The sequence below is a fragment of the Cuculus canorus genome, chromosome 27, assembly GCF_017976375.1.
Source record: "Cuculus canorus isolate bCucCan1 chromosome 27, bCucCan1.pri, whole genome shotgun sequence".
Classification (NCBI taxonomy): Eukaryota; Metazoa; Chordata; class Aves; order Cuculiformes; family Cuculidae; genus Cuculus; species Cuculus canorus.
The window spans coordinates 3,256,276-3,273,958 of NC_071427.1; the positions used below are offsets into that span (position 1 = coordinate 3,256,276).

At 60.1% G+C, this 17,683-nt stretch overlaps 1 protein-coding gene across 1 annotated transcript; it reads right to left on the minus strand.

Moving 5' to 3' along the window:
* Nucleotides 1-208: 208 nt before the first annotated feature.
* On the minus strand, nt 209-11,395 carry FSTL3 (follistatin like 3). The gene is made up of 5 exons (XM_054050543.1): nt 11,230-11,395; nt 7,409-7,594; nt 3,854-4,069; nt 1,567-1,794; nt 209-1,483 (listed from the first exon to the last, which is right to left on the minus strand). Exons 1-5 carry the CDS (start codon nt 11,303-11,305, stop codon nt 1,431-1,433), a joined length of 759 nt encoding a protein of 252 aa, XP_053906518.1. The 5' UTR covers nt 11,306-11,395; the 3' UTR covers nt 209-1,430.
* Nucleotides 11,396-17,683: the final 6,288 nt, after the last annotated feature.

Below are 17,683 nucleotides of genomic sequence, written 5' to 3' on the forward strand. Positions count from 1 at the left end.
TTCCAGGCCAGGTTGGATGGGGCTTGGAGCCCCTGATCCAGCGGGAGGTGTCCCTGCCCATGGCAGAGGGTGGAACTGGATGGACTTTAAGGTCCTTTCCAACGCAAACCACTCTGTGATTCTATGAACCTGCTGAACAAAACTGGACCCACGGCTTTGTTTGTTCTTTTTTTTTAATTATAATCCAAACTGTAACACAGCCATAAAATGCCCCTAACGATACCGAGTAGGAGATGTACGTGTTCCCATAGCGTCTGCCTCAAAAATCAGAACGCAACCATACAAAAATAGAAAATAGGGTATTTTTATATATATATATATATATAATATATATGATATATTTATATAAAGGCAATAGCTTCTCAGTGTCAGAGATGTTATGGTATTTACACAGGTGACAACACACAAAATGAGAGAAGAAATACAAATAAATACAGATGGTGTCGAGAGAGCAGGGGGTGCAGGAGGTGGGGGCAGCTTGGGGGTCTCCAGGATGCGGGCAGCGCTGTCACCCCCCTCCTGTCCCCCTGTGCCAAGCCGGGCTCCCCACAGCCACCCAGGCGGCTCTGCAGTGGGATCGGGAGCTGAGCATCATCCCAGAGCACCGCACGGGTGATGGAGGTTGCAGACCCCCCTCTGCCCCAGCTGCTCCCAAAGCGGTTTGGGCTGTGGGCGCTGGGATTTGGGGTGGGGGCACCTGCAGGGCTCAGGGGGCGATGGGATGAAGGTTGTGCCCCCCTTTAGCGCTGGAGGTCAGTGGGCAGCGCTGCTCAGCTGCTGTTACCCCAGCCCTGCGGGTGCCGGAGTCCCCTCTGAGGATGGGTGGGAGCCTGGTCTGAATGTTTTAATCCGTTTTAACATAGAGATGCTAAAACTTCAGGAAAAAAAAGTAACGTACATATATATATGCATATACATATATATATATAAATATATATCTATCTCCCGTCTGATACGGCGCTGTGTTGCCTTCCCTGACGTTGGCAGCTTGGGGCTGAGCCCCTCCGGGAGAGCCGAAAGCACAGATTCCCTTTAGACCTCGAGATCCCGGCCAGAAATGTCAGCAGAGTACCAAGAATTCCATCCAAAAATAAATAGCCCAGGGCTGGCGGCCAAGGACACATTGGGGGCCCCATGGCACGGCAGTGCCCTCTCTACACCGTACGACTGCCGGGAGCGGGCGCCGACCGGCAAAGAGATGTGCCACGCACCGGATCGTGCCCAGCATGGCTTGGCATCGCTCCGGATTGGGAGCACCCTCCCCTTGCTCCCCGGTCGGCAGGAGCGAGAATCGAGCCCCCCTGCGACTGCATAACATACACAGGTATAAATAAGGATCTTTTTATCTTAATAAATATCAGGTATATGGTTTGTACAATATACACATAATGCCCCTGTCTCCTGGGTCCGACCTTGCGGCGAGGGAGGATTCACACGTAATTCGCTTCCGCGTTGTCCGTCTCCGGGGAGAATTTTGTCGCAGCTGGAAATGGAACAGAGGGGAAGCGATGAGAAAGGGTGTAAGGGGTGGCCAGGATCCCAGCCTGCTTCCCTCGGGACACTCACCCGAGCAGCTCCCGTAGTGGCGCACGCCGATGGAACGCCCGCGGTGGCAGGTGGCCCGTCGGAGGTGGCACGCCGAGGGGTAGGTGACGTTGTTGTTGCCGCAGAGGGCATGGTCCAGGCTGGTGGGTTCAGGGCAGGGAGCCGTCCGGCACATCACGCAGTGGGCGCTGCCGGTCTGGTCCACCACGCAGGTGTGGGTGCCGGGGCACACCACGCTGGAGCAGGACTCTGCGGGTGAGCACACGTAGCCGTGGTGGAACCTTGTGAGTTGGTTGTTGTCCTCCTCCCACAGCTCCTATCCACCTCCCATGGCTTCTGTCCTCCTCCCACAGCTCCTATCCACCTCCCATGGCTTCTGTCCTCCTCCCACAGCTCCTATCCACCTCCCATAGCTTCTGTCCTCCTCCCACGGCGCCTGTCCTCCTGCCACGGCTCCCGTCCTCCTGCCACGGCTCCTGTCCTCCTGCCACAGCTCTTCCAACCGAGGCAGGCAGTGGGAATCATCTCAGGGAACCCTGGGCAGCTTGGACCCCCTCCCACCCTTACCTACTGGGGGACAGAGTGGAGCTGGAGGGTCCCAAGCTCTGCCATCACTGTCGTTCCCAAGGATAGGAGCTGGCAGGGACCAATAATGGCTCTAAATTGGAGAGGGGCAGATTTAAACTAGACATAAGGAGGAATTTCTTCACAATGAGGGTTTGGAGGCCTTGGTTGCCCAGGGATGTTGTGGCTGCCCCATCCCTGGAGGTGTCCAAGGCCATGTTGGATGGGGCTTGGAGCCCCTGATCCAGTGGGATCCATAGCAGCGAGGGTGGAATTAGATGATCTTTAAGGTCCCTTCCAACCCAAACCATTCTGTGACTCTTTGATTCCACGCTATTCCCATGCGAGGGACCCGCGTGGCCCCACAACTGTTAGGCACAGCCCCAGCCGCAGCCTCGCCACGCGGGAGGAGCTGACATCCAGCTGCAGAGCCTGAGCGCGTGGGGCTGAGCCCAGCTTGGCGCAGCGGGACCCGCTCAGGGCAAGCAGCCCCACGCAGGTGCCTTGGCAAAGGGGAACAGCAGCCGCTCCGGCCAGGCTGGCAACCGCTGCACCGCACGCCCCGGCGAGAGGGGAAGGGCAGGGTCACCCTGGACCCGGTCCAGCCCATGTGAGCCAGCACGGACAGGATTGGGCTCTGCAGTGAGCTCTGCTGGGCTAGCGCAGAGCTGGGGGCTCGTAGATCATCCCCCCTCCCATCCTGCAGCAAAACCTTAGCATCAGCACCTCCTGCCAGCTCTGCAGCCCCTCCGCCCCGGCACAACCCCGCAGCATCGGGGTTCACAGAGCTCCCCGGACACCATAAACACTTTGCAAAGCCGTTCCTCCGCCTTCCTCTCTTTCTCTGCCGGCTTGGAAGGAGATTTGGCATCTGCAACTCCCAGCTCACAACTCCCATTTCTTGCCCCACATCTCCCTGCGCAGGCCAGAGGTTGACAGGCAAAGCATTTCAGAGAGGAGGGCTGGCAAAAATAACCATAATAATTCTGACAGTTCTTGGCAGGGCGAGGAGGATTGCTGCTCTCTCTAACAAAACAACAAAAAAAGGGGCTTGAGGTTTGGAAGTGACATTTTATGGACTGTTATTCCTCGGCCCATGGTGAGGTTAAACCCTCTTTGCACTGACGGGGTATGGTGGCATCACAAGTGGCTCCGCTGCCACGTGGGGCTTGGTGCCGTATCCCTGCTGGGGTGGCCGAGGCAGGCGGTGGGTACCAGCCAGCGGGTGCCAGCTCAGAGACGCTCCAGTCGGCTGTGGGCAGCACAGCAAGGGTGATGCCAAGGGACCCAGGACCACTGGTGCCCATCAATGCCAAACCGGCTGCAGAAGCCCCAGACACAGAGCCCCATCTGCTCTCGGTGGAGCCCTATGCTGTCACAGCCCTTTCCAGGCACGGCCAGGACCACGCGCCCATTCCAAACCCCCCATCCCATGCTGGTGGAGCTACCAGCCTTGGGGATGATAGGAGCAACCAGTTCTTGGGGCAGGATGGCTCCTCCCCAGGACACATGGCAGGTGATGAACACCCAAGAGGAAGGGGCAAGGATGTGCCTGGATGTGTTAGCACAACGCCGCAGGGAGACCCTTCCTCTCTACACCAGAGCAGCTCGTGATGTGCCAGAACTGATGAGCCCTGCCTTGCCCTTGATCTCTTTGCACGTGGACACAGCTCCCACACGCAGCTGGGACACGAGAGCCACAGGGGATGTGATGGGGACAGGATGGGGACACCACCAGACCTACTTTTGCATTTGCCCTGGTACATCACTTCGAGGTCGGGGTGGTCTCTGCACTTGGCCGTCAGCAGGTCGCACTCGTCTCGGTAGGTGTAGCCATCGGAGCCGCAGACCTGCAGCTTGCGGGGCAGGCTGGAGCAGTCGGGGGCACAGGCGCATTGGGGACGCCCGTGCTTCATCTTGCAGACCTTGTCGGGGCCGCACACCACCCCCTCACAGCTCTCTGAGAACAGAAGAGGAGAAGAACATCAGCATGTGGCACCCACCAAGGAAGGATAGACCCTGCCCGGGCTGGCTGGAACCAACCAGGATGGGGCCAGCATCAGCCCTCGGGGTCCCAAATCCCTCCCAGGGTCCCAAATCCCTCCCAGGGTCCCAACACACACGCTGATGCCGTGCTTCTCCAAGCAGCATCTGGATCTGCTCAGCTCCGCCAAGGAGCAGGTCGTTGGCTGGAGCTCCGCACGATCATCCAGCGCTCGCCCCAGCCCTCTGCTCCACACCAGCTAACTCATTTCTATGGATTTATTTTTTGGAAAGAGACATTTCTTTTCCTTGTGCAATGGAAAAATCTATCTCTGCAAGGCCCCAGCTCCTCCAGAAGGAACTGAGCTTCACAAGTAAGTCTGGGCAATCGGGAACGCCGCTTCCACCAGACAATGCCCAGCCCTGTTTTTTGCTTCGGGCCTCCGTGACTTGAACACAAGAGCGAGATGCAGCAGCGAGTGCCGAGCCCCAGACAGGCGGCTGCTTTGTCCCCAGGGTCACCACCCGGCCAGCACGAGGGCCGGGTTCCGAGGGTCCCTCCATCTGCCAACAGGGATGGAGAGGGGCCACCAGCTCCAAGCAGGGGCTCCTCCTGGATGCCGGTGCCTCCGTGGGGAGAGGCGAGGGGTCAGCCTTGGACTGGGGGCTTTGGTTGGGGCAGCTGGAAGCTCCTTGTCCCCTCCCAATGCGCAAAGGGATCCTTCACTCCTGAGCTCCCCAAGACACAGGTGGTGGTGGGAATTTGTAGAATCGTAGAATAGTTTGGATCGGAAGGGACCTCAAAGCCCATCCAGTTGCACCCCTTGCCATGGGCAGGGACGCATCCCGCTGGATCAGGTTGCTCAGAGCTGGAAGGGCTGCATCTGGGTGCAGGGAAATGCCTCCATCCGCACCCAGAGGGAGGAAGGCAGGGCAGCACCCAGAAACCTTCCGAGACGGGGAATCACCTCCGTGCAGGAGGGATTCCCGCAGACAGGGTGTGTGCTGGGACCTGTTGGGAGGTATAGAGGGGGATTTCCCTGCTGGAAAGGGGTCACTTTGGGAGACAGAGGGGGTGGGGGGAAGGAAGAGGAAGGGAAAATTCCCAGCCTGCTTCGCCTGGCTCTCCTAAGGGGAAATTCCCTGGTGGGAGACACAGTTTCCTAGTTCGCTCCCCTCCCTAATTTCCATAGCTGGGGCCTGTCCAAGGGAAGGGGAGAGAAGCAGGCTGAACTCTGGCGGCACTGAAAACCACAGAGATGAGACCCTGGGACAGAGGAGCATAACCTACGCCCCAGGGCTGCCGGAGCACGTGGGACTCTCGCTGTCCTCTGCTCCGGGATGCTGCCCCCGGCACAGCAGAATCCGGCCATCCAGACCATCTCAGCAAGGGAGGGAGGCAGCCTATGACCCCAACCACGCATCTCGACTCTCTCCCCTGCTCTGTGTCCCCAGTGGGGACACTGTGTACCCAGCAGCTGGAGCCAGGAATTCCAATTCCCCACCAGAGACCCATTGCGGAGCCCCCCGGGTCCAGCCAGCACCTTCCCGCGGAGCTCCGCCGCCCCGGTTTGCTGGCGCAGGGTTAGTGGCTGCAGCCCGCTTTATCCTGGAGTAACCTCTCCTGGCCCCGTGAGCCCAGGGAGCAGGAGCACAGCTCGTCTCATCCGCCCTTTTCCAAGGCCTCTGGATCGCTGGAGCCCGGTGGGGAGCAGCACCAGCTCCATCTGGATGGGATAGGCAGGGGCTTTCTGAAGGGTGGGGAGTTGCGGTTTACGTGCTGGCCAGGCTCTCGGGCAGTTGCAGCGAAGGTCCTGCTCCCAAACCCTGGTGACCCCCAGTCTGTGGCCATTGGTAGACCCTCGTGCCCCCCAGTCTCCCTGCAGAGAAGGGCAGGACCATTCCATGGGAGGAAGGCTGCCCGTCCTCATCACCCTCTGCCCTGGGCATGGGGAGAGCTGCGCTCCCCAATCAGCCCTTGGAGAGGGTCTTGGTGCCCCTGGAACCTGCAGAGTGGGATCAGCCTTTCCAGCTTCCGTGTAGCCAAGCCCATGGTGGGCAATAAGGCAGAGAACCACGGCTAGGATCTCACTCAGCCTTCAGCTGGAGCAGGATGCAACCCGAAGCCTTGCCAGGAAGGAGCTGAGGAGCAGCTGGGGTGCAGAAGCAATTTTGTCGAGAACCCTTTCTTCCTCCCCCTTAAGCAAATAACATGACCTTCCAAAGACCTGCTCCTGCCTACTGTGGTCAGCAGGTCCTCAAGCATGTTCTCACACGGCCACGCAAGTGCGACTGGGGGATCCGCGCCTCCGGCGCACGCCAAAACATCTGGCAGGGCTGGAACTCACAGCTGGAGAGTTTCCACTTCTGGAACTGCCCGTTACATAAAGCCATTTCACACACACGCTTGGGAGGAGGAAGGGGGAGCAGAGGGGAAGAAATAGATCTCTTTTTTCCCTTCAAAAAAAACCTTCAGATGTTTCCCTCTGAGCAGACCTGGCGAGGGCAGGGGCAGGAGGTTCCAGCCACAGCAGAGTTAATCTAGGAATTGGGAGCCCCAGAGCTGCTCCTTGCACTCAGGTTGCCCAGCCAAGACCCACATCACGCATCCCACTCCACGGGGGAAGAACAAAAATGCACAAAACGAGAGCTGCCTGGGGATGGAGGCTGTCCTGGGAGCCCTGACCTCATGGAAGCATCCATCCCAGAGCTGCAGCAGCAGGAGCACAGGGTCAATGGTCCCTGGAGACCCTTGTCCTGGAGAATCCTGCCTGGTGAGGGGCAGCACAACCCCGTTGCTGCAGCTTCACCAGGAGCTGTGGGCTCTGAGCATCCCCCCAGGGCTCCGAGCATCCCCCCGCAGGGCTCCGAGCATCCCCCCTAGGGCTCCGAGCATCCCCCTCAGGGCTCCGAGCATCCCCCCAGCACTCCGAGCATCCCCCCAGCACTCCGAGCATCCCCCCAGCGCTCTGAGCATCCCCCCCCAGGGCTCCGAGCATCCCCCCCCAGGGCTCCGAGCATCCCTCCCAGGGCTCCGAGCATCCCCCCCAGGGCTCTGAGCATCCCTCCCAGGGCTCCGAGCATCCCCCCCCAGGGCTCTGAGCATCCCCCCAGCGCTCCGAGCATCCCTCTCAGGGCTCTGAGCATCCCCCCAGCACTCCGAGCATCCCTCCCAGGGCTCCGAGCATCCCTCCCAGGGCTCCGAGCATCCCCCCAGCACTCCGAGCATCCCCCCGCAGGGCTCCGAGCATCCCCCCAGGGCTCCGAGCATCCCTCCCAGGGCTCCGAGCATCCTCCCTGCCCCAGCCCAGCTCACCTTTGCAGGGGTGGCAGGTCACCAACCCCAAGAAGCCCAGCAGGCTGATCTTGTTGCCTGGGTAGGTGTAATTAGACCAGGCCACGTCCACGTTGCCGTTGGCACAGCATTCCTCCCACGTCACACCCGTCTTCAGGATCATGGTGCACTTGCCCTCCTTCCCCTGCTGCAGCCAGCAGATCCCACCTGCAGAGAGGCCAAAAAGGGTGAGGGGTCCTTGTGCCACCGCAGTAAGACCCCACAGAGGTGTGGGGATGGCATCAGTGCATCAGTTGGAGAACCTCAGGAGGCTCCACGCTGGCTCCCACCTCTCCTGTGGCCCAGAGGTTGTCTTGGAGCAGGCATCTAGCCCCCAGCTCTGCGCCCTCACCGCAATCCCAACACAATTTGATGTGTCCGATTGCTTATTCTTTCACTACAGCCCCGTGTCCCAAGTTTCCCCGCGCTACAAAGCTTCCCAGGAGCCACGGACCACGGCTGGGGCAGCCCAGTTTCTCTGGCAATAGGAACCAAAGCCAGTACTGGGACCGCACAGGGATGCGCCGGTTATCCCGGCGCTCACAAATGATGCTCTAGGAGATGCTCAGTTGGTGAGCCAGGATGGGAGCCCGCAGTTTACCCTCTTGCCCGGCTTTCGCTGCCGGCACCATTGTCCAACTCCTGCTGGACCTCCTGCCTCCCCACCTCACCACAGGGACACCCAAAGCGTTGTCGATGGTGCCAGTGGCGCGAGGGCTGGGTCGCCACGTGCTCCAGCAGCCCCACGGAGGGATGGGGACCTTCCCAACACCCATGGCCTTTGTGAGAAGCAAGTTGAGTCAAAAGCCTGTTTGTTCCTTAACCCCACGAGCGAATCAGTTCTAGTTCTTTTCTTGTGAGTGATTCCTTTGCAATTTCCGCCCCTGCAAACCAGCCTCTTCTGACGCTTATTTGGGTTTCTGCTCTCGTTAGCTGCGTTTGAGGTTTGTTAAACGGCTAAAGATGTGAGGGAGGGGTGGGGGAAGGGACGGAACTTCCCACTGCCAGGATAGAGTCGCTCCCCTCCACAGAAGGGATTCACTTTGCCCCAAAGCAGAGCCAGCACCTGCCTCGGACCCCAGGTGCTCATCCATCTCCTCTCAATCCATTCAATTTTGGGGCTCCTGGACTGGCTGCGGCCACCAATAGCTCCTTGGGGCAACCATTGATGGAGCAAACCCTCTGGCTGCGGGCACCTCTGGAAGAATCATCCACACCAACACAGCTCTGCCACGGAGCTTTATCCCCCATGGATGTGTTTAATCGCTTTTTCAAGCCCCTTTTTTCCTTTAAAACCCCTGCGTGGCCCGAGTTTCCCCGTGGTACCAAGCGTCCCCGGAGCCACGGACCGCGCTCGCCCCACAAGCGCTGCCCATGGGCACAACCCCATGGAGTAATCCCAGCCATAAGGAGAGGGGTCCACACTCCTTTGCCCACACGTCCGGACTCGGGGCGCGCCCAAGGATGCCCACAAGGGATGCGCCTCTATGCAGGGGGGCTCAAAGCCCACCCACCCTGTGAGCAGAGGCAAGAGGGGAGCAGCACGGGGTCTCAGGGCACCCCATCCCTGACATCCCAACTTCCAGCAAGGCTGGAAGACCCCAACGCTGGTGAGGAGAACGCAGCGTGTGTCCCTTCCTGAATAGATCCTGAATAGATCTTCCAGCAGATCTATTCGACCCAGCAGAGATCCCATGAGGTCTGGCGATGCCAACAACAATCCCGGGGGCTGCAGGAGCATGAGGGGCTTCACAGGAGCCTCCTTGTTCCTCCAGGCATCCTGACCTGCCTCTATCCAGGGAATGCAGCGCCTGCCTACGCTAGAAGGGAGCGATGGAGACGGATGGGACCGTGTAAGGGGAAAGACGGAAACTCCAGCGCCGCTGCGGGAGAGCTGATGTTGGCAGGAGCAGCCAACACTCCACAGCATTTAGAGGGGGCTGCTGGAGCTCTGGATCAGGGTTCCAGTGCTGGGATGGATTCCCTGCAAGGAAACAGCTACCAAAGAGCCTGGACACCTCCCAAGCGCCCACACGAGCTGCCAGCACCATCAGCTGAACCGGGAGGGGTTCGAGCTGCAAACTCCACACCCAGATCACGAACCAGCCACTGATCCCAGTTCTTCCTACCCAGCTCTCAAAGCTCCGGAGCACAAGCTCTCATGCTCCTCAGCCTGGAAAAAAAAAAGGGATCCCCTTCTGGGAAGCCATGGTGGGGTGGCTGGTGGGGCTGGCCAGATCCTAGTTGCCCCATCCCAGGGCCTACAGGGGTGTGGGATGCCAGGGTCAGCAGTGCCACAGGAGATGTTGGCAGTGGGACCACGCAGGACCCTGGGCGCTTACTCCAGCTGTGGTGGCAGCCCCAGGTCCAAACCTGGTGGAAGTGTCTGTCTCCAGGAAGACATTGAGGGACAGGAGCCACTGGAAGGGCACCACCACGTATGGATGGAGGCAGCTGCTTCCATGGAAGGAGAGCTGAGGAACTGGGACCGCTGGAGGGGCACCACTGGACCCCAAGCTTGGTGGAGGCAGCTGCCTCGAGGAAGGGACAACTGGGGGACAGGGACCGCCACGGTGGCACCACTGGGCATTGGGCACTTCCCGGTGAAACAGGTTTCTGCCACCACGAGCCCAGCCCCACGCCCTGCGCCCACCGCGGAGGTGACCCTCAGACAGGGTGGGTGGCACCGGCATCCGAGCAGGGGGAACAGCCCGGTAACGGCACCGGGATCCCCTTCCCGAGCATTTCCCAGTGGCACCGGGATGGGATGGAGAATAGCGGGTCCTGAGCAGAGAGGAGCGGCTTGATAACGGCACCGGGATGGGGCTGAAGAGGGGGTGATAGCAGCCCCCATGGGGGTCAACAGCTCGGTGATGGCATTGGCACCCCGGGAACCCCTGCCCAAGCACCTGCCGGTGGCACTGGGATAGGACAGAGCGTGGAATACCGGGTCCCAATCAGAGGGAATCTGGTAACGGCACCAGGATGAAATGGGGTTGACAGCAGCCCCCGGACGGGGTGCACAGCCCGGTAACGGCAGTGGGACCCCAGGATCCCCCTGCCTGAGCACCCACCAGTGGCACCGGCATGGGATGGGGTGGCAATACCGGATCACGGGATGGGGGAAGCAGCCCGGTAACGCACCGGGATGTAGGGATCCCCTGCCTGAGCACCTGCAGGTGCCACCGGGATGGGATAAGGGTGGGATACCGGGCTCCGGGCCGGGGCGGGGGCTGCTCGGTAATGACACCGGGACCCCATGTCCGAGCACGGTGCCACCGGGACGGGGAATATCGGGTCCCGAGCATCTGCCAGTGCCACCGGGATGGGGCATACTGGATCCTCAGCATCTGCTGATGCCACCAGGACGGGGCATACCGGATCCCGAGCATCTGCCGGTGCCACCGGGACGGGGAATATCGGATCCCGAGCATCTGCCGGTGCCACCGGGATGGGGCATACCGGATCCCGAGCATCTGCCGGTGCCACCGGGACGGGGAATATCGGATCCCGAGCATCTGCCGGTGCCACCGGGACAGGGAATACCGTGTCCTGAGCATCTGCCGGTGCCACCGGGACGGGGAATACCGGATCCCGAGCAGGGAGGAGCAGCCCGGTAACGGCACCAGGCCAGGATGGGGCTGAAAGGGGGCGGTGATAGCAACCCCCCGGCGGGGGTGAGCAGCCCGGTAACGGCCTCGGGATCAAGGGATCCCCCTACCCGAGCACCTGCCGGTGCCACCGGGACGGGGCGGCGAAGGGAGAGGACGAGGGCATCCCCGGTTCCCCCGGGCGGCTCTTACCGTGCGCTGCGGCGGCGGCGGCGGCGGCGACGGGGCTGCAGAGGGCGAGCAGACAGAACGCCAGCCGCAGCGGCATGGCCGGGATGGGACGGGATGGGATAGGATGGGATGGGACGGGATGGGACGGGACGGGATGGGATGGGGCTGCTGCTGCCTGCGCGGCGGCGGCGGCGCCCGCGGCGCTATAAAGCGGCGGGAGGCGTGAATCACCGGGCGGGGCCGGGCGGGGAGAGGGGGGCACGGGGGGGCGGGGGGACAGGGGTGTAAAGTGGGGTGCAAGGGGGTAAAGTGGGGGGCAAGGAGGGGAAAAGAGTGAAAAGAGGGTGTAAACTGGGGTGCAAGGGTGTAAATTGAGGTGCAAGGGGGGAAAAGAGTGAAATGAGAGTGTAAAGTGGGGTGCAAGGGGTGAGGGTGTAAATTAGGGTGCAAGAGGGGGAGAAGCAGGGGGCGAGGGTGTAAACTGAGGTGCAAGGGTGTAAACTGGGGTTCAAGGCAGGGAAAAGAGTGAAATGAGGGTGTAAACTGGGGTGCAAGGGGGGGAAAAGAGTGAAATGGGGGTGTAAAGTGGGGTGCAAGGGGTGAGGGTGTAAATTAGGGTGCAAGAGGGGGAGAAGCAGGGGGTGAGGGTGTAAACTGAGGTGCAAGGGTGTAAACTGGATTGCAAGGCAGGGAAAAGAGTGAAATGAGAGTGTAAACTGGGGTGCAAGGGGGGATGTGCAAGGGGTGAGGGTGTAAATTGTGGTGCAAGAGGGGGAGAAGCAGAGGGTGAGGGTCTAAACTGAGGTGCAAAGGTGTAAACTGGGGTGCAAGTCAGGGAAAAGAGTGAAATGAGGGTATAAACTGGAGTGCAAGGGGTGAGGGTGTAAATTGGGGGGCAAGGGTGTAAACTGGGGTGCAAGGGGTGGAAAAGATTGAAATGAGGGTATAAACTGGAGTGCAAGGGGGGAATGTGCAGGGGGTGAGGGTGTAAACTGGAGGTGCAAGGGGTGAGGGTGTAAATTAGGGTGCAAGAGGGAGAGAAGCACGGGGTGAGGGTCTAAACTGAGGTGCAAAGGTGTGAACTGGAGTGCAAGGCAGGGAAAAGAGTGAAATGAGGGTGTAAATTGGGGTGCAAGAGGGGGATGCACAGGGAGTGAAGGTTTAAGCTGGAGTGCAAGGGGTGAGGGTATAAATTGGGGTGCAAGATGGGGAGAAGCAGGGGGTGAGAGTGTGAACTGGGGTGCAAGGGGGGAAAGTGTCGAAATGAGGGTATAAACTGGGGTGCAAGGCAGGGAAAAGAGTGAAATGAGGGTGTAAAGGGGTGCAAGGGGGGGATGTGCAGGGGATGAGGGTGTAAACTGGACTGCAAGGGGTGAGGGTGTAAGTTGGGGTGCAAGAGAGGGAGAAGCAGGAGGTGAGGGTGTAAAGTGGGGTGCAAGGGTGTGAAGTGGGGTGCAAGGGGGGAAGAGAGAAATGAGGGTGTAAACTGGGGTGCAAAAAGGGGATGTGCAGGGGGTGAGGGTGTAAACTGGAATGCAAGGGGTGAGGGTGTAAACAGGGGTGCAAGAGGGGAAGAAGCAGGGGGTGAGGGTCTAAACTGGGGTGCAAGGGGGGAAGTGGCAAAATGAGGGTGTAAACTGGGGTGCAAGGATGGGAAGGATCTGGGGAGTGTGTAGACTGGGGCACAAAGTGGGGTGGTATAAGTTGGGGTGCAAGTAGGGGGAGCAGGGAGGTAGAGGAATAAACTGGGGTGCAAGGGGGGAGTGGGGATGTGATGGTGTAACTTAGGGTGCAAGTAGGAGAGGAGCAGGGGGCGAGAGTGTAAATTGGGGTGCAAGGGAGAAGGGGAGGGGGGTTGAGAGAGGGAGGAGGGAGGTGAGGGTATAAATTGGGGTGCCAGGGGGGTCGGTAAGAGCACGGGGGGGAGTGGGGTGGCAGCGATGTCACCACCAGTGGGGGCCAGGTGGGTGAGGATGGGGGTGTCAGGGTGAGGATGGGGGTGTCAGGGTGGGGATGGGGGTGTCAGGGTGGCGCTGCATCCATGCCTCCTCCAGACGGAGCAGGGGGGGCTGGAGATGGGGAGGGGAATGTTTGGGGGTGACCCTCGTGCCAGGGGTGCGGAGGGGGCAGAGCCCAGCAGCGAAGCAAAGGCTGCGGCAGAGAGAACAGGGACATGTCCTGGGAGACCCCAAGATATGGGGGACCCCATCCCTCCTGCACCCAACTTCTTCCTCCCCCACCCCCCCATCCTTGTATGAACCCTCTGTCTGCCTCCTCCCACCCTCCTCCTCCTCCTCCTCCTCCCCAGTTGGCAGCACAGTTACGGTAAGATCTGTGTCATGTGGCTCCTTTCATCTCTGCTCCCCAAACATCAGCACAGCTCCGCCAGCAGCCCAGTAGCACCCACACTGTGCCAGTAGGGAAACTGAGGCATCACTGGGTCCAGTAGCACCCACACTGTGCCAGTAGGGAAACTGAGGCATTGCTGTGTCCAGCAGAACCCACACTGTCAGTAGGGAAACTGAGGCACCGCTGGGTCCAGTAACACCCACACTGTGCCAGTAGGGAAACTGAGGCATCGCTGAGTCCAGTAGCACCCACACTATGCCAGTAGGGAAACTGAGGCATCGCTGAGTCCAGTAGCACCCACACTGTGCCAGTAGGGAAACTGAGGCATCGCTGGGTCCAGTAGCACCCACACTGTGCCAGTAGGGAAACTGAGGCATCGCTGGGTCCAGTAGCACCCACACTGTGCCAGTAGGGAAACTGAGGCATCGCTGGGTCCAGTAGCACCCACACTGTGCCCAGTAGGGAAACTGAGGCATCACTGGGTCCAGTAGCACCCACACTGTGCCAGTAGGGAAACTGAGGCATCGCTGGGTCCAGTAGCACCCACACTGTGCCAGTAGGGAAACTGAGGCATCGCTGGGTCCAGTAGCACCCACACTGTGCCAGTAGGGAAACTGAGGTAACGCTGGGTCCCACTGCCTTGAGCTGCGTGAGACCTGATCTGGACGAGCTGAGGAGGGGCAGGAGAAGACGTACCCCCCACCCCAACCCCCGTCACTGTCCTCCCCACACATCCCCATCCCCACCAGGTCCACTCCATCTCAGCTCCCAAACACGTGCCAGACCCCGTGCAGCCCAGCATCCACAGCTGGGCCAGCACTGCCAGGTTTTGGGGGGTCCCACCGGCACAGTGGTGAACAGGGGGGCTGCGGGGCCCCCTGACCGAGGTGAATTCATCTCCCCGCCATCACCTCGGTGCCACCGCGCAGCGATTGCCCACATCTGGCAGGGGGGTCAGGGCACAGCCAGGACCCCCTATCCATCACCCCACTTCTCCGGGCGAGGATCCATGTGCCTGTCCCCTCTTCTCTCCTGCTGCAGCCCAGGGCTCTTCTCCAGCCCCGGGAATTTCTGGGTCCGTCCGGCGGCCGCGCAGCTGAGGAACGTTTTACCCTTTGCACTGGCCTCAGCTGAGGTCATGTTTTCGGCAGAACGGAGCTGGGCTTTTTCAGGAGAAGGGGCCCCGTCCGAAGGGCTCGGGGGACCTTGCACCACCCCTCCGGCACAGCAGCAGCCTCCGCGCTCCGAGCCGGTGCCAGCACAGCGTGAGCAGCTCGCTTTGGCGCAGGATGGGGCTGGATACGGATTTGGTCCAGCGAGACGCGAAGCAGCCCGACTTCCATAATCGGGGAGAGGAGAGGGTTGTGTCCGCTGGCACCACCACATCCCTGTCCATCCTACAACCGAAGGATGGATCCCAAGGAAGAGCAGCATGTCCTAAAGATGGGTCCGAGGGAAAAGTAGCAGGTTGGCCCTCCACCAAAGCCAATCTTTCCCTCCTTCTTCCCATACAAGCCCTTTGGGAAGGGGATGGGAATGGCTTGAGCTGGGCTTTTACTCCACTGGTGTAAAGCACAGGGCATCAGCGGAGGAGCTCCGGGCTTTGCAGTGCCATACACAGCGTGCGTACAGAGCAGGGAGCTGCGCCACCAGGATCTGCTGGCCTGGGGAGGAAGGATGGAGCAGGATGGAGCAGCGCAGGCTCCTGGAGTTGTGTTGGCCCCAGGCTGGGCAGCGCTGCTTCCGTCTGCATCCGTGTTCCAGGCCTGCGTGACCCCTGGCTTGCTCGGCCGGCCTCGGAGCAATTGCCCATGTAAGGGCAGAGGGTTGGGAAGCCAAATCCCTGAGCTGGATTTCAATGAGCGAGCGGGTGGTGATGCACTCGCTCACATGCTCCAGGATGCAAGAGGAGCTCGAGGAGGCCAGGAAGGGATTTTCCCTGGCTGCGAGAGCCGCGTTGCACAACCGGCCGGCTCTGGCAGGGAAAGGGGTCGGATCTTGCTCCAGAGCATCAGGCGCTGTTGCATCTGGAAGGGAGCAGCCAGGCTCCCGATCCGCCTGACGTGGGGCAGGAGGAGCCTGGAGGCCAGAAGGGAAGCGGATCGGGCTCCTTCCCTTGTGCTTTGAGAAAGCCTGCAGATTCCCAGGGGTTCGGAGCCCCACAGATGCCACACTGTGCCCAGCAAAGCTCTTCCCCAGCTCCAACAGCCTTGGGAAGCACCATCCTGCCACGGGCGAGGATGCAATTTGCTCCAACGGTCACACCTCAGGCAGGAGCTAAGGGTGGTTCTCGAGCAAAGCCTGGAGCAAAATCTCCCCCAAGCAGTCTGCTGCAGGCGGGGTGATGCTGCCTCCCCGCTCCCCTCTGCACCCCATCAACAGGACCAGAGCTCCAACGGCACCCGCAAAGCGAGGGGGGCGAGGAGCCAGGCTGGGAATCACGGAGAAACCAACCCTGGTCCAACAGCGGAGGGAATCAAAGGAACCCGTGGGGCAGGCAGGGTTTGGGGGCGGCGGGAGGAGCTCGAGTGAGGACAAAGGAGCTCTTTGCAGCCACAGTGAATGGCACATCTCACATCTGACCTTTCCGTCTGGGCGCTGGTGTTGTGCTGGGGCAGGCGGCATCCCGCTACGGATTGGGATGCAGCAAGATTTCAGGCTGAGGTTCAAGAGCCAACCATCCTCCCCTTTCACAAATCCTCGGCTCTTCCTTCTCTTCCCGAACTGCTGGGCTCCTTTGAGGAGGGAATCTCTCCTCTCTCATCAGTTCAGGCTAATTAAACTCTGCTAAGCCAATTAGAGCTGCAATTTGCAACAAGACAGTCAATTGAGAAGTGTTTCTCCCAGAGCCCAGGGTGAGGGCAGAGGTAAAAGAGCAGAGGTTTCGTGTTGACGGCGTGGATCCGCTGACAAGCATTGGGCAGGACCCTGGATGGATTTTAGTCGTTGTTTCCCCCTTGGAGCAAGGCGATTCCAGCTCCATCACACTCCCCGTTGCAGTGGGACTCTTAAACTTCTCCCATGCAAGTGGAGATGCTGCCAAATGCTCCAGCAGTGCCCATGGGAAGCGGGGCTGGCCAAGAGACCTTTGCAGCCTGAGAGCATAGCTGTGGGGCCACGGGAATCCAGAGCACTCCCAGGATGGGACCCACACTTGGTGCAGAGGGGCCGGCTCGTGATCTGCCAAGAGTTGGCCCCAAAACGCAGCGAGAACCCACCAGGCAGGAGCTGGGTGAAGCTCGACCCAAGCCTCAGCCTCCCCCTCCATGAGCATCACTCAGAGGGGGTGCAAAGGGGGGCGAGGATGCAGGCTGGGGCGCAAGAGAGGAAGGGTGTAAACTGAGATGAAAGGGGGAAGGTGTAAATTGGGGTAAAAGTGGGAGAGGAAGGTGTAAATGGGAGTGCAAGGGGCAAGTGGAGGGGTCAGGATGTAAGCTGGGGTGCAAGGAAGGATGGTGTAAATTAGGGTGGAAGTCGGGGGAGCGTGGGGTAAGGGTATAAACTGGGGTGCAAGGCGGGGAGCAGGGGATGAGTGTCAATTGGGGTGCAAGTGAGGAAAAGCGGGGGGTATGAAGGTTGTAAATTGAGGTGCAATGAGGAGAGGGTGTAAACTGGGGTGCAAATGGAGGTGAGCATATGGCCAGTGGCCGGTGAGAGGCAGGAGCTGAAGGCACAGCCCCACACGAGCTCAGACTCTGGGGCTGGATTTTCTCTGCCACGTTCACACGGCTCCAGCCTGGTAAATCCAAGAGATGCTTATGGCTCACGGCTGCATCACCAGCGTTGGGGAGAGAGTGGTGGAGCAGCACGATCCGCACCTCAGTGGTCTGGTCGGCCACACTCCACCCCCAGCGCTGACACGTAGCTTCGCCCCTCGCCCTGGGGCAGCAGCGTCACTGCTCCGTGCCTCAGTTTCCCCATCTGCTGTGGCGAGATAATGCTCCTTTGCTTGATCCTGCACTATCTCACAGGCAGGTTGCAGGGATTAGTTAGCTAATGTTTGCGAGGAGCTTTGAAGATGAAAAGCCATGAACAAATGCCAAGAAGTGCTGAGCTGGATTCTCCTCGCCGAGTAATCGTTTCATGTTCCTGGGACACTTCCACTTCTGCAATTGAAGGAAGGCAG

Excerpts from the sequence above, each read along its gene's own strand:
- FSTL3 (XM_054050543.1), bottom strand. The coding sequence starts at position 11,305 with ATGCCGCTGCGGCTGGCGTTCTGTCTGCTCGCCCTCTGCAGCCCCGTC. Across the intron at positions 1,795-3,853 it reads GTACCAGGGCAAATGCAAAA|AGTCCTGCTCCAGCGTGGTG; the intron begins GTAGGTCTGGTG and ends GCTCACCCGCAG. Across the intron at positions 1,484-1,566 it reads CCACTACGGGAGCTGCTCGG|CTGCGACAAAATTCTCCCCG; the intron begins GTGAGTGTCCCG and ends TTCCATTTCCAG.